The 15,419-nt window shown below is 53.1% G+C and overlaps 1 protein-coding gene across 3 annotated transcripts in view; it reads left to right on the top strand.

The window, feature by feature from the left end:
* Positions 1 to 15,419, top strand: part of CACNA2D2 (calcium voltage-gated channel auxiliary subunit alpha2delta 2) — a 125,267-nt gene that overhangs the window by 89,940 nt on the left and 19,908 nt on the right. The window contains exons 4-5 of one of the 3 annotated variants that reach the window (XM_065749516.1): positions 7,514 to 7,573; positions 13,944 to 13,988. In XM_065749516.1, coding sequence (XP_065605588.1) covers positions 7,514 to 7,573; positions 13,944 to 13,988 — 105 coding nt within the window. Of the gene's footprint in view, positions 1 to 7,513; positions 7,574 to 13,943; positions 14,007 to 15,419 lie in introns of all 3 variants that reach the window. The other 2 variants (XM_065749514.1, XM_065749515.1) reach the window with 2 other exon arrangements.

Below are 15,419 nucleotides of genomic sequence, written 5' to 3'. Positions count from 1 at the left end.
GCTTTGCAGCCTGATGGCACAATCCTTTCCTTTAAAAGAAAAAAAAAAAAAAAGAAAAAAAAGCCTATTACCATTATTGAATCAAATACCAACAATTTAAAAAACTCTTTTAAATATTGTTGCCGCGTTTCCAGCTGTTAAAATCTTCTGTATTTAGTTATCATAATAACAAAATGCTGAGGCTGATTTGAGCAGCAGGGTGGCAGTGCCATTATTCAGAAGGGTTTTAAATGATCGAGTTTTCTTCAGCACAGTGGTTCTCTCCTGTCTATTAAAAGTCCTTTTGTTGCCTTGGCACCTCCAGCCGGGGCAGCGGGGGTGGTATGATATGTTGGTGGAGGGTCCCTGCCTCGCTGACAGAGCACGAAGCAATGCACAGTGCTTCTCACCGTGTGGCCGCTTGCCTGGCAGAGGGTGCTCAGAAACGAGAGTACTCCCAAGGTAACTTGCAGAAGTTTCTGCTCTTTTGTGTTAGGGAATGCAGATATTGCTGTTCATGTCGCAGGGAAGGCTTAAAATAGCAGAAAGAGGCTGGCTCTGTTTTGCTGGAGACTGGTTCCTTCTGCACAGCATTTGGAAAAGGCTGAGTTCTGCTGCTGGCGTGCACTGCTTGCGACATCTCCTTAAATCCCTTCCTAGAGAAAAATGCTATTTTTGCACCATCTCCCAACGGCGGTCGGGGTTGGCAAGGACATGAGAAGTGCGTGAGGATTCTGGGAAGCACCTCTAGGCGGGGGGAGGCAGGCTGGGAGCAAGCTTGCCCTGATGCAGAAGGAGCTGATGGGTGCACGGGCAGCACTGGCAGCATGAGAGCTCCCGCAGGACTGCTCATGGTGAAGCTCAGGGCTGTGTGGATCCATCCAAATGAAGAAATGACCCCAGCTTCTGCTTGGTGAGGACTGTGCACAGGCAGCAGGGCACAGACAGAGGCATGCTCTGCAGCCCAGAGGCAGCGGGGCCACAGCCACAGCCCCTCGCCAGCCACCCGGGCACAGTGGGCCATGTAAACACAGGTCCCCGTGCTGTCCCCAGCCTGCACGGTGCCACCACACACTCCCAAAAGGTTACCTCCAGCACAGCGCGTTGTGGGTAACGAGATGCAAATTGATAGAGAGACAATGAGGCTGTCTTGTGAGCCATTCCGACGGGGGCTAGTGTTTAAAAGTCAGCCTGATTGCCTCTCTGGCAATTTGCATAGCATTAACCGGAGAGATTTTCTTTTTAAACTTGAACTTTTTTTTTTTTTTTTCCCGAGGTCACCTCAAACTAATTACATCTGCGAGGCTGCTTTACAAAAGAGGGCTCTGCGGATGTGATTACAGGGTTTGGAGTGTAAGGAGGAGACTTTCCTGGCACAGGGAGGGGGAAGACCCCATCCACATGAACTCAGTTAATAGCAGAGCCCTACCCGCTGCCGGCGGGTCTGTGTGGGTGTGCAGTGAGTGCTATAGGAGGTGAGAACAGGGCTTAGCACAAGCTTATTGGGGCTGTCCCTCTGTCACTATCTGGTTTGGGGCTGGCCATAGCCTGCCATTGCCCACAGGGAGCAGCTGCCATAGTTGAGCCCAACATTGAGACACAAAGGTGCTTTGTGATCCCAAGTGATGCCTGGTGGCTCTTCCACGTGGTGCCTGGGCTGCAGTGATTGCTCTTCTCTAGGTAGTGTGGCACTGTGAGGCAGTGTCAGCGCAGTGGCTGCTCTAAGGAGCCAGCTGGATCATTTTCAGAGCATTTTTATCGACTGTAGCTATGCAGGCCATGACTTTAATCCAAATAATTAAATCTCATGCTTCACAGTGTCACTTGCTGCAGCTGGGAGCAGGTTCTCAGCATGGCCTGGCATGAGGAGGCCAGCTCAGCCCCAGCCCCAAGCATCAGACCCCAGGTCCCAGGCCCAGCTGCAGGTCTCAGGCCCCAGACCCTAGGTCTCAAGCCCCAAGTTCCAGGTCCCAGCCTCAGCCCCAGGTCCCAGGGCCAGGCCTGAGCATGCTCCTCCCATGGAGGAGCAGCTCCCTCAGCTGTCATCATGTGTCCCACAGCAAGCACCTCTCCTTAAAATATCTCTCTATGGGGTGCCACAAAGCACTTCCATCTTCTGTCCAACACTCTTTAACCTCCTCCTCCTCTTCTCCAGGAGAAGCTCCTCCTTCCAGCTCTTTCCTTTGGCTGAGGCCAGCCAGATCACCCCCTTTTCCCCCAGCATCCTCCTCCCCCAGTTTTCAGCATGAGAGCTGACATGTTGTGCCATGGAGCTATACTCCTCCAGCTCCATTAGCTCTTGGTGTCTTCTCTGCTCCCTGTGCTGCACCTTCTCTGAGACGACATCCTCTCTGAGCCCAGTAGGACCAAGGGAAGGCGTGTGATGACACGTATTATTGGTGTCTTCTTAGGTCACTGTGACAGTGTCCTGCTGGGGCACAGACTGCAGCACTGCTCTGCCATGGCTTTGTGCCCTCCTGAGAGAATTGGGAAGCAGATAATAATTTTATGTTTTTCCTTTTTTTTCTTCTTCTTTTTCCTCTTTTTCTTTTTTTTTTCCTTTCCTAAAGATTGAGTATAATCAGAGCTAATCAGAAAATTATGAGCTGTCTGATTGCTGATTAGATTCCTAATGTTAATATAGTCAAGAAGCCTCTCTTAGCGTTGTATTTTAAGAGAAGTGTAAAAATAACGTCTTAGGAGAGAGTCAGAGTTGCTGGAACAGCAGGGAAGCCAATACTGGCTGAAGCAGAGGAGAAGAAATCCAGGCCAGCAGAAAGAGCCATGACCAGGTGTGCAGGGGCAAGTAGTACTGTTCAGCACCATCACTGCTGACCCTTTTATCGATGGGTTGCATGAGTGCACCAAGCTGTTAAGTCTGACCACCTATTTCTGAGGTTTCTGCTGCTCCTCAGTGTCTCTGTGCTACTCCCTGATGTCCAATGGGCCCCATTGTCCCCAGACTGCTCCTCGATGTCTGCAGGCTACTCCTCCATGTCCCCAGACTCGTCCCCATGTTGCTGCTCTCCGGTATTCCCAGTGCTTCAGAACGCTGCTGCGTGCTGTGGAGCGGCTTCCTTAGAAGCTAAACTGGTCTTGTGCCCTGCAGACCAAGCTGCCAGCTGGGCACGGGGCTGAGATGCCCTGCGGGATGTTAGTGAGCACAGAGAGGACGTTCTCCAGGGTGCTGAAGGAAACCCTTGTCCAATTCAGGCTACTTGTGCATGGATGAGCAGTTGCAAAAAGTGGAGTTGGATGGGAAAGTGGAGTTGGATGCGGGTATTGTGTTGGAGATGGAATCATAGAATCAAGGAGGCTGAAAAAGACTCACAAGATCATCACATCCAACCATCAAATAACACTTCCAGGTCCACCACTAACCATGTCCTTTAGTGCTACACCCATGTATCTCTGAAATACCTCCAGGGCTACAGACTCCACCCTAGACATCCCATCCTGGTGCCTAACCACCTGCTTTGTGCAGATGCTCTTCCTGATAACCCATCTAAACATGCCCTGGTACAACTTGAGGCCATTTCCTCTCACCTTATCACTTGCCCAGCACAAAGGAGCAGGGGCTCTGCTGCTCTCCACCTTTGCTTCCTGCCCTCACAGCTTCCCTCTCCAGCATCTGTGTGTTGTCCCTCCCCGACTGCTCAGCAGGCATTGCATTTGCATACACTGATGCTCCACTTAATGAGCTGCTCTCCATTCACTCTGCATTTGGCTTTGATCTGTCCTGGCAGTGGTGCTGTAGAATGAACTATATGCCGTGTTTATCCCCCATTGTCACCACTTAATAACTTAGTATAATGTTATCACAGTAAATGTTTTTTTCTTTTGCTAAATTCTATTTTTAGTTATATTTCTTAGCTAGTAAAAATAACAGAATGGTGAAAGGACGAAGAGGTTGACAAAAGTCCTCTCCAGTTGCTGAGCAGTAGGTTGGATATTGAGAAACATTTATTCTCAGAAAGAGTGGTGAGGTACTACAGAGAGGTCTGCAGCCTGCATCTGGCAAGCTTTTGGTTCTGGGCCTTCAGGAACACCCACCAGGAGGGACAGCTTTGAAATAGCATTTCTCTTGAAAACATCCATCACCAGGACTGTGCCCCTGCGGCTCAGGCTGCTCCCCTGACTTCTGCCAAGCCCTGTGGAAAGGTCATTGGGGTGGGTGCCAAGCCACCCACACAGCCAGCACGGAGCGCAGGGGTGGGGGCCGAGTTTTGGGGCACCGTCTAAGGATTTGGGGACACACTTGAGCCTGACATGGAGCAGCAGCAGGGAGAGGAGTCTGGCATCATCTCTGTGCCTCTCCGGGTTAGGCACACAGCATCACACCAGGTGTGGGCAGCTCCCCAGCGTTTGTCAGCGTCTCTGAGCTCATGGTCCCAGCCCTGCAGCGGAGCCCTGAGTGTGATGTGCACGGAGACGTGAGGCTGCGAGGGGCCCTCCGGGTCAGCGAGGGGGAAGGCACACACCTAAATGAGTTTTTCCCTGTAACACATGTCCTGACCTTTTTTAAAAAATGAAATCTATTTTATTAATTTTTTTTTCTTTTTATCGCATTCAGCCATGCAACATTTAAGATATGACTGTGGAAAAGGTCAAGAAATGTGTAGTTGTTGAAATCTTGTTCCAGCTGATGGCTTTTCCCTTCAGGGAGCTCTCCCGCTCCTTCTCCTCCCCCAGCCTGGTCTTTAAACAGCAAGTGTCGGGCTGCCCTGCTCCCTGGGTGTAGCAGCAAGGAGGATGAAGGCCCCCGCAGTCCCAGCAGCAGTGCTGCAGGATGAGGCCAGGGGCACATTTCAGGCAAAAGGAATAAAGACCCTGGAGGGCGGTGGGTGGCTGCAGCTGAGTGCCTTTCCCTGGCTCAAGCTGCTCTTTGTGAAGCAGGAATGGCAGGCTGGTGGAGAGGAAGGAGGAGGAGCTGCTCTCCTTAGCCCAGCAGCGTGTCCTGCTGCCGTATCCCACAGCCTGGCTCTGTTGCTTGGGGTGCTGGGGAGGACGAGGGCACAGCTGTCATACAGGTGGCTGCTGGGTTTGCAGGACACACCATTCCCTTCTCCACACGGTCTCGGTGCACTTTTCACCCACCTTCTGTGCTTTACCCTGGGTGTGGATTTTCCTGGCGTGGTGGGAATGCCACGGTCACCAGTACTTGGTTAGTCACACTCCAGAAGCTTTTGCATGCATTTCCCTGGTGTAAATTCCTAATAATGGACTTTCAAACACGGCATGCAGCACTGCACATTTTTGTGATTTCACTTTGTTTGCAAACTGCTTAATTGGCTGCTCGGCACAAACAGAAAACTCTCGCAATTATTTTGGAAATGCCTCGAAATCCTCAGCACGGTTTAACCAGATGCAGGATGTCAGCAGGCTGACGGCAGCTACAGGCGTGCTGGCTGTCCTTCCACGTGTGCCAAGCCAAATGCTTCCACTTGCGTGCAGTACAGCCTGGTTCTGGCAGTTAGAGTCCACCCAAAAAGCCACCGGCTTCATCTCAGACACAGCCCTGCTGCTGTGCGGCACGTGCCTTCAGGTGAGCTCACTGCAGGCGTGGCTTCGTTGCTTTCCAGCCCCAGGGATGAGACAGATCTGGGTTGAAGAGGAGGAGAGATGGGCTCTGGCCACCCCTTTCCCTCCCAGCACAGCCCGTGCCATGTGGCTGAGAGTTATTGGCAAACAAGTTAGCGCTCTGATAGAAAAATGCTGTGGTGCTTTGTGAGGCCGCTCAGTGATCGATACCCGGCCATGGCTAAGCCAGCTGCAGACTGGATTTTAGATGCCAGCTGCTGGGGTAATAAGAGCCCCAGGATCAACTGGCTCAGAGATTATTACAGGATGAGATGCTTCACTGCTTTACAGTGTTTGCTGAAGATTTATATTCCCTGTGTGCATATAAGGGAGTTGTCTCCTTTCATCGCTGCCCAGCAGCCCTGGGCACGTGCAGATGCTGCATTTTGCCCCATCGCTGCATTGCTGCGTTGCAGTGACAGGGTGTAACACAGCACCTGCACGTGCCCTTAATGCCCTGTGGTGCAGCGAAGCTAGAAAACTTCCCAGGGCTCTGCTGGTTGGAGGACAGGAGCACCGCACTGAATGCAGAAGTGGGGGGGGCACCGTGGGGGCCATGCAGTGCATTCCACTCCCTGCACGCTGCGCGGCTGAAGATGAAATGATTGATCCACAGCACTTGTAAAATAATGGTTTAATCGTTATTAAGGATTAGAAATAATCCTTGAGCTGTATCGATCCCAATCACATTATTCATGATGAGCTCATTGCACACAGATGGGGATGCCCTGCAGCCTGTCCCCATCGCCACACTCCATCCTCCCTGGGGCACGTGCCGCCCTGCTGCCTGTCCCCCATCCCTATAATGCACCAGTTATACAAAGAAGAAAAGAACATCTGGATTTATTTTCTTAACAACAAAGTTTTGTCCAGATTGACTTTGACAAATTGACATTTTCCAGAGGAAAAATACATTCCGTTGAAGTGCCTGTAGTGGGTGCAGCAGTCACTGAGTGCACCATTTGCAACACTCCAGGCACTTCTGCAAGGCAATGAATAGTTAAAGATGTCCATAAATCTTCCCTGGGCATGCAATAAACAAACACGCTCTTATCAAGTATAGAAAGATGCATATTTCATCACTGCTGCCTTAAATACGACTCGGAATAAATGCTTGCCCTTAATCAGCCATCTCAGTGCATAAGCAGAGCATGGAGTGGCTGGGGGAGGATGCAGGATTTGGGCCTCAGCTCTGCTAACACCAGCACCCGCCCCCCAGGGCAAAACTGACCCAAAAATGAGCAGACTTTTGGCTTTTGTGTTTGCTATCTCTGAACTTCTCGCAGTGTCCTGGGTGGGACAAGATTTGCTGCAGCACCCTGTGGATTGCTGAACTCCCAACGGATGCCTGCACTTAGGCTCAGAAATCAAAATTTCAAGACATAGAAAAAGGTTAAAGGAGAAAGTTTTGACCAGTGCAGGCTGAGATAGTGCTGTGATGGAATACTTATCTCCACGCGGCTGATAAGAACAAGCTGTGCTGTCCCCATGGGACGATGTAAGGTGTGTATGGTGCTGCTGCCCACTCGGTGCTCCTGGTGCTTCGCTGTGCACGGTGCCCAGCTGAGCTGTGGGCACACTGTGCCTGCTGTGAGCTGGGGGTACAACGGGCTGATGGTGTGGGACCTTCATGCTCCCATGGCGCTTGCATCAGGGGAGTGGGTGCCTGGGGACATCAGCAGTGACACGTCTCGACTGGCTGCGTCCCCACGATGCTCAGCTCTCCAGGGAGCCTTCCTGGGGTGCGACAGCCTTGCCAGCCTCATGACTAATTAACACCATGCAATTAGTATCATAGAGGCTGCCTCTGCCCGGGAGCCTCTCGCTGCAGGGAGAGATGCTGTGGGCTCCTGGCTGCCGGCTCCTGGCCCGCTGCCCTCCAGCAGTGCTGGCCAGCTGTGGCATGGGCACCACCCGGTTCTGCACTCACTCTCCCCTCCTGCTCTCTTTGCAGAGGCTGGCCAACGCGGCAGAGAAGTTCCAGAAGGCCCACCACTGGCAGGACAACATCCGGGTAAGGCTCCGGCTCACCCCAGCCACATGCCCTGGGGACGCACACTGTGACTGCCTCCCCTTCCCTGCTTCCCATCCTTCAGCTCCTCCCTCCTTGCCCTTGGTTCCCCATGAATTTAAAAGCTGCCGCCATCCCCATCCGTAGGGCACGTGGGCAAATCCATTCTGAACTTGTCTTCAGCAGGGTGGGAGCGGGCGGAAGGGGAAGGCTGAAACAAGTAAGGCTTTGGATTCCTGCTGAGAGGTTTCTCAGGGTTTCACAATTGGTTTTTCAGGGCAGGCACCGGGCAAGGGCAGCAGCTCACGTGCCCGAGGCACCTGACAGCAGTGCCAGGCTGGGGAAGGAGCGAATGTCGGCTGGGAGAGGGAAGATGTTGTTTTAATGATTGCATTTGACTTTGTAATTATGGCAGTGATAACGCTCAGCGGGAATCTGAAGTGTTCAGCCTGGAAATGCTCTCAAATTCTAACAATAACACAAAAGGAAGGAAGGATTGTTTTCCTTCCCGTGCAAATGGAGCTTGCAGTAAAAAAATCAGAGTCCAGCTTCTTCCTCAGGGCTGGGCCACATCCTGCCCTGCCACCAGGAGCACACTGTGGTGGTTGAGGGGACAGCCCCACTTCTGTGGGTGTCCCTCGGGGTGCAAGCATCACCAGCCCCAGGGCTCAGCATGCAGCTGGTGCAGTCCCACAGTGGTGGCCTCACCCTTTCCTCACTGTCCCCATTCCTGAGGCAATGGCTTGGCTCAGGGTGAACCCCGGCCCGAGGGGATGTCACCTCTGGGCTGCCTGCCCCTGTGACACATCCTTCTGCCTGACGAGCCCCTCACATGGACCCAGTGGCATTTATCTCAAAGGGAACCATCCTCCAGCTCTGGCCAGCTGATCCCTGTGCACCGCTGTCCTGCCACGTCCGCTTACAAGGAGGGGTTGGCCCCCTTGCAGCTCTTGGCTGCTAGATGGAGTGGTCAGAGGTCTCCACTGGACTGCAAATGGAAACAAAGGTTGAAGGAGAAGCTTTGGAGGAGAGAATAGAAGCTGAAGCAAATTCTGCTCTTATAGACCCTCCCACCTTGAGTGATGGTCACCAAGCCAAGGTAGAGAAGAAGGTGAAGGAGAAGCAGAAGAAAAGGCAAGGTGCTGAGCAGTGCTTGCCAGATGGTGGGTGCTCCCAACCTGTCCCTGCCCCACCAGCAGCTGTGTCAGGCTGACACCTGTGCATGGTGAGCTTCTAGAGGCCTTCAGGGGTGCACCTGCTCAGCTGCAGTGCACTGGGAGCACTGGGCCTGCACGGGGCTGTAAGAAGGCAGTGCAGAGAACGGAGAGCTGGGTGAAGGTAGGCATGTCCATGTCCTCTGCCTTCCCTTCACCAGCACAAACAGCTTTGCTTATGGAAGGTGAGGTGAACCCACTAGCTGCGCCATCTGGCAGACAGTTGTCACCAGCACTAATGGTCACCAAGAGCTTTCTGTGACTTACTGTCACCTCTTCCCCAGAAATGGGTGAAGGAGGCATCGAAAGGACAGCAAAGTTTGTTCTGCACAGCAGTGAGGTACAGTGGGACATGAACTCTGCAGGATAACCTTCCCTGTGCCTCCCCTGCAGCAGCTGTGTGGGATAAGCCCACGTTTCCTCCCTTTGCTGTGCTGGAGCCCGAAATCACCTTTTCCCATTCTGGAGCCTTTGCTGGGGGATGGTCAGCTGTGGTGGTAACCGATACGCCAGCTGTGGTGCTAGGACCTCTTGGCTCATTTTGCCATTCATGGCACAAACCTTTCAGAAACTCACTTTCATCCATAAAAAAATGCATATTTTTTTTTTTAACAGCACTGTTTGCTACCACTTCATCAAGGTAATTAGGAGCAAGTCACCTGGAAACAGCGCGCGGCCGTGCGTCACCACGCAGCTTTATCAGGACAGCACAGAGCAGGGTGGGATGCTGCCACGATGCAGGGGCTGCGCTGCCAAGTGCAGCTGCCACCTCCTGCCACCCGTGGGGACACGTCGGTCCCACCTCCAGAGCAGCAGCACCAGGACGAGGTGCCAAGGGCCACGGTAGTGCCCGCGGCATCGCCATGCTCCCTCCTGCCAGCTGCTGGTCCTCCTGGCTGCAGCTCTCCCTTCCTCTCGCCACATGTCGTTCTGTAACCTCGAGCTGGAGTTTATGACAGATTGCAGTGAGCGTGGTTATTTTTGTGTTTCCATCTGAATGCGCGACGGCAGATGCTGAGTGTTTGCAATGCATTAGTGCTAATGGCAGGACCATTAAACATTAGAGTCGCTCACTGCAGATGGGTTGCTATGGAAGTTCAGGGGAAAATGAAACAGGAGCAGGAGCGAGGATGGCTGTGAGGCCGCTCCCAGCGATCCTACAGCACCGTTCTCTGCCTGGGAAGTTTCTACTCCCTCACCGGTGCTGGGGTTTTTGGTTCTCATCCCACACACCGACAGTGCTTTCCTTCCTGGGTGGCATCAGAATTGTCTCCACCTTGCACCGTGCACCATCCACATAGTCCTGCCCTGTCCTGCATTCCATGTCGTCACACGCTCATCTGCTCCAGGGCAGTGTCCCACAGAGGCTGCCCTCCCCAGGATGCACAGAGCATCCTGGGCAGAGCAAATGGAGGCTGTTCAGTCCGAGCAGTAGAACAGTATGGTGATGGTGATGAAGTGCAGCCTGCACAGCACACGTCAGGGCACGGCGTTGATGGGCACGGTGTGCTGGATGGCAGAGCTCTTTGTCCCTTTAAGGGACCCTTAGACACTGCAGAGACCCATTCCCACATTTATGTGTGCTTGGCAGGATAATATAAATTGCCTTTAAAAGTTGACTTCTTTATAAGCCATTTTCTGCTTCATAAAATGTTTATTACTGTTGTTTTTCTCCCAGTTCCTCTTCCTTACTGCATTTTTCCCTGCTTTACAAGGGAGCCCCCCTCTTCCATACGATTTGGGTGCAAAGTGCTTCTCTCTGGGTCCCACCCCAAAGGTGCGGAGGTCATCTTCTGGCAATAACCCCTTCCAGAGCTCAGTGCATGTCAGCACCGCACTCCCATTTCTGTTTTGTTCCTGCCTCTGATCACAGGCATTATGGGATGGCCCCCCCAGCAAGCCCATTACAATGGCAGAATCCCAAAAAGATTCCTGCACTGTGCCGTGTGTGCCATGCCATGGCACAGAGTTGGCACAGGGAGCCCAGGCTGCCCTCTGTCAATAACTCCCACCTGCAAACAAGGAAGCAAATAGCAAAGCCCAGATAATTTCAAGCTCCATTAGAAATGAAACTCAGGGGAAAACGGGAGCACTGTTCGCCAAATGGGGAAGGACAGAATGAATCGCCGAGGTTTCACTCGCTGGGGAATGGCAGAAAATCCCAGCATGGCAGTGGGAAGCAGTGATGGAGCATGGTGATGGGGCTGCAGCACTGGGAGTAGGGCAGATGAGCACAGCAGTGGGGCTGTGGCTGGCTGTCCCCTGCCCTGCTCTGTGGCCATGCAGGACCGCTCCAGCTTCTGCGGTCAAAGCATCTTCAGAAGGGCAAGCACAAGTTCCTTATCCCCGTTTCATTTTTCTCCTCCTTTAATTACAGATCCTACTTATCGGTGGAGAACAGAAAGATCGCCACCGTCACCTTGCACTTGCCCTTGTAAAAGGCTTACCTAAAAAGTTAGAAAATAAAATCAAATACTCTAATTTGCAGTCGTCTTGCCATTTCAAACCCAGTTTTCATTACAGCACAGAAAGTGCATTGAAGCTGTGTTTATAACCCCCTTTTAGATAACAAATCACATTTTCTTTTGGCTGGCGAGTGTGTAGAATTGATATTTTTTTTTTCAGTTTAATGGGTTTGTGTGTTCAGGAATGATCTCCATCAACTGAGAGTCTTTATTGTGTTTGATATAATGTCAGCTTTCATTACGCTCTGAGAATTACTGTGTTAAAGCACCAACCTTGCTGTAGAGCCATTCTGGACGAAAGTAGAACAAGAAAATCATTCACAAAAACCACAGGGCTGTGCCATTTGCTCTTAAGAGAAGCAGACGTGCCTCTGGGGCCAGCAGGGATGGATGGGGCAAGGGGTGCCATGGGCATCCCTGCTGTCCCCCTGCCCCAGGGCTGGGTGCCATCGGCTCAGTGCATCTGCTCAGCTAGGTGAAGGAGGTGCTGACAGGTCACTTATATATTCCCCTGGCTCTGTCAGAGAGGTGGAGGGAGGAAATTGCTTTTTTTATGGAAAAAAAAAAAGATGCCAAGGGAGATGATGATGGCTGTCCCCACCTGTCCTTGGCTGGGCTGCTGAGCGCACAGAGCGCTGCCTGTGATATGTTCTGCTTCATCCTATGGGCTGTAGTGGGAAGGATTCGTCCTGACACACAGCTGTGGGTCATCCTGCATCCCTGCACGCTGCACCTGGGCTTTCCCAGGGGCTGGGGGCTTCCAGATGTGCACTCACTGCTGCTGGCAGTGCCAGCATGCCCGGCTTGCCACGTGCGGAGGTGCCAATGGGGTGCGATCCCTGTCGTCCCCCACGTTCTGACCCCACCAGGGTGCAGCACTGCCAGCAGAGTGCTGACCTTTCTGATGGCATTTTTAGTTGCTGGCACTGTTAAAAACAGAGATGTATTTCAGTGCCTGCAGGGGGTAGGGATGGCGCAGGGGGGATGCAGGGGGCTGGGGTCCTCAGGGCGGTGCTGACATGAGGCAGCTTCATCCAGGAGGAGACCCCAGAATGGAAGGGTGTGATGCCAGTAGCTTCACCAGCTTTTGCAGATTGCACTGTGATTGAGCTTAACCACCAGGGTCATTTCCACGTGCCTGAGGACTAAAATAACCCTGTGCTTCTCTGGTAATGATGGTGCTGTCTCGCAGCTGTCGCACTGAAGTACTTAGTGCCACACCGAGGAGGAGCATCCAGTGCCTACCAGTTCAAACCAGTGCCCGCCACCTCACAGCAGTGCTCCACCACTTCAGAACAGTGCCCACCAGTTCAGAGCAGCAAGTGCCTCTGCGCAGGTTCACTTCCAAGAGCTGAAGGCAATGCTGTTGGGGGGGCTCACTCCCAAACCCCTCAACATCTCCTCCCACTCATTTTCTCTATTGGCATTTATTCGGAAGGACTGCAGAAATACCAGCACTATTTACACAGCTCCTGTGCTTGAATGTGTTGCAGGAAGAGGAAGCAAGGATCAGGTGAAGAGAACAAGCATGGCTTTAAGAGCAAATACAAGGGAGAGGAAACTGTAGTACTCCCTGCTCCCCTTTTGGGACCCCTCTGTGGAGCCATGATGCCGTCCCATGTGTCTTCTCCACAGATGTCACCCATGGTGCAGAGTGGGGACGCAGTGACAGCAGATGCTGGCATGGTCACATCCCTGTTCCCGTGTACCAGAGGGGGACGGAGCTATTTGGAGGAGATGATGGAAGATAAAATGAATAACAAAGCCCCTTCTGGATGGCTGTTGTTAGTCACACTCACTTCTGATTAAAGCTCATTAAACATGAAATTAGCTCGTTTGTGTTATGGGTCTCCGGGGACTCCTCTCACGGCGAGGTGCAGATGGCCACGGGCCAGGGGCACGGTGCTGGTGTGGGGCAGGGCCATGCAGGGGGCCCACCCAGGGCCGATTCATTATTTCTGCCTTCCCGTGTTGTTGTGAAGCCCTCAGCATCTCACAACAAATCACAGATCATTTATAAATACACTCCCTTAGTGACTAGGCTTTTTAATAACAAAAATCAGAAAGCGCTGCCTTGGGTGTTTCGCTCCACTCTAGCGGCGTTTGCTCATTGTCAGACACGGGGGGGCTGTGGAGAGGGCATGGGAGCCCTCCATGGGCCCATGCTGTGGGACAGGGTGCAGTGACATCCATGCAGGGGATGCCACCACTGTGCCCGCATCGCCACGTGCGCGAGAGAGCCCTGAGGGCCCTTTAATTCCCCCCTGTGCTGGGAGACGAGATGCTGTTGTGACAGTGTGATGGTTGGCTGCATCGCCTGCCTCTCTCGGAGTGCTGTCAGCTGCCTCGTGCCCTAGCATGCAGGGAGAGGGATCTGAGCAGACCTTTCTGCGTAAATAGCTTCTGAACACCTCAAATTAAGGAGTCGAAGTGAGGATGCTGCTCACTGTTCCACCCGTGCAGGCAGGGACAGCCACCTCCCTGCCTGGCTGTGCCACAGCTCCTGGACTGCAACTGCAACATCCCTGGTGCAGGGACACACTGCAGCCCGGTGTCACCCACTGGGAACACGGAGAGGGTCTGCGTCCCACTGCTGTGCTATGGGCAGGGGTACAGGGCAGCAGGGCTGGTGATGGGGACCTTCTGGTGCCCCCATCCGTGCCTGGCCCTAACGCAGCTCTGCTCTCTCTGCAGGAGGAGGACATCGAGTACTACGACTCCAAGGCAGACACGGAATTTGTGAGTGCTGTGAGTACTGTGAGTACCATCCCCTTGCACCGTGGGCACACGCGCGTCCCTGAGACCCATCCCTGGCTACACCATGGTGACATCCAGCCCTGGTCCCGCTGGGCAGGTCCCTGTGCTGCTGCTGAAGTTTCTAAAATTAAAGCTGGCATCTGAAATTCAAATGAAGAGCAAATCTTTAATTAGCAACTGAAGCTAATTCTTTGCCCTCTCCCTGTGCAGCCATCCTGTGATTTCTGGCAATCAGGGCTTCAAATCCGCACCGACAGTCCCCAGGGGACTGCCATCACCCCACGTCACGCTGAGCTGGTGGCACGCAGGGAGCTTTGTGCCACAGCCCGGGGCAGGGCTCTGCTGTCCCTGCAGGTGGGGACAGGCACGGGGCAGGATGCTGCCCACCCTGCCAGCACCAGTCCCGAACTTAGGCCATCACTGCCACCCAGCGTGACCCTGGCACATTCAATCCTGGCAAAAATAGAGAGAAAAGAAGGTGATGTTGAAATAAAGAAGGGGGGAGATGATAGCGACGGGACTGAACCTCACTAAATAGCGGCCTTTCTATCTTTTCTTTTATTTCCCTTCAATTTTTATATTTAAATTGAGCAGGATCTCGCTGAAATGAAGTTGGTTTTGATAGACAATGCCTATTCAGTGTAACCGGGCCTCATTCACCAGCCTCATACCGGGTTTAAGGAGGGAGAGAAAGAAATGAGCTTCCTTTTCATTCTGCTTGCACTCAGCTCTGCTATCTCCCTAAGCAGATTTTGGATTTCAGAGTGGGCTTTAGCAGCTGGGCGGCCAGCACGTGTCCCCGGGGGACCGCAGGGCTCTCGGCGTGCCTGCAGGAGCAGTGCTGCTCTCTGCCAGCAGGGGACAGGGAGCTGATGCTTGGAGACGCACTCAGGGCAGCAGCCGCTCTTGGCTGGGTGCTGCAGGCAGAGCACAGAAGCGATGAGGTTTCCAGCCGTCGTTCTGCACGTGCTCAGTTCAGGGCTGTGGCCAGGATATGCAGAGCCGTGCCGCTGTCCCAGGGAATGGTTTCCCAGGCAGTGAAGTGGGGTTTAGCTGTGGCTGCGGAAATCATAGGATCACATATTAATTTGAGTTGAAAGGGACCGTTGGAGGGCATCTGCTCGCGCTTCCCTGCAATGAGCAAGGACACCTACAGCTCCAACAGGTGCTCAGAGCCCCATCCAACCTGACCTTGGGTATGGCCGGGGTTGGGACATTGCCACCTCTCTGGGCAGATGTCCCCACAGTACAGCAGTGTCAGGGATGTCTTTGTCCCCATCCTTGCAGGACTGGTCCCCAGAATGTCTCTGAGAGCAAAGCTGGGTGTCACAACAGCCCTGTCACCTGCCACGAGGTGACAGGGCTGGAAGGGGTCTTTGCTAGAGGCACCCAAGTGGCCCAGAGTCATTCCCA

This window comes from Cyrtonyx montezumae, unplaced genomic scaffold, assembly GCF_038088225.1.
Source record: "Cyrtonyx montezumae isolate F1298 unplaced genomic scaffold, pur_monq_1.0 scaffold_6, whole genome shotgun sequence".
NCBI lineage: Eukaryota > Metazoa > Chordata > Aves > Galliformes > Odontophoridae > Cyrtonyx > Cyrtonyx montezumae.
This window is presented reverse-complemented; position numbering and strand designations above follow the sequence as displayed.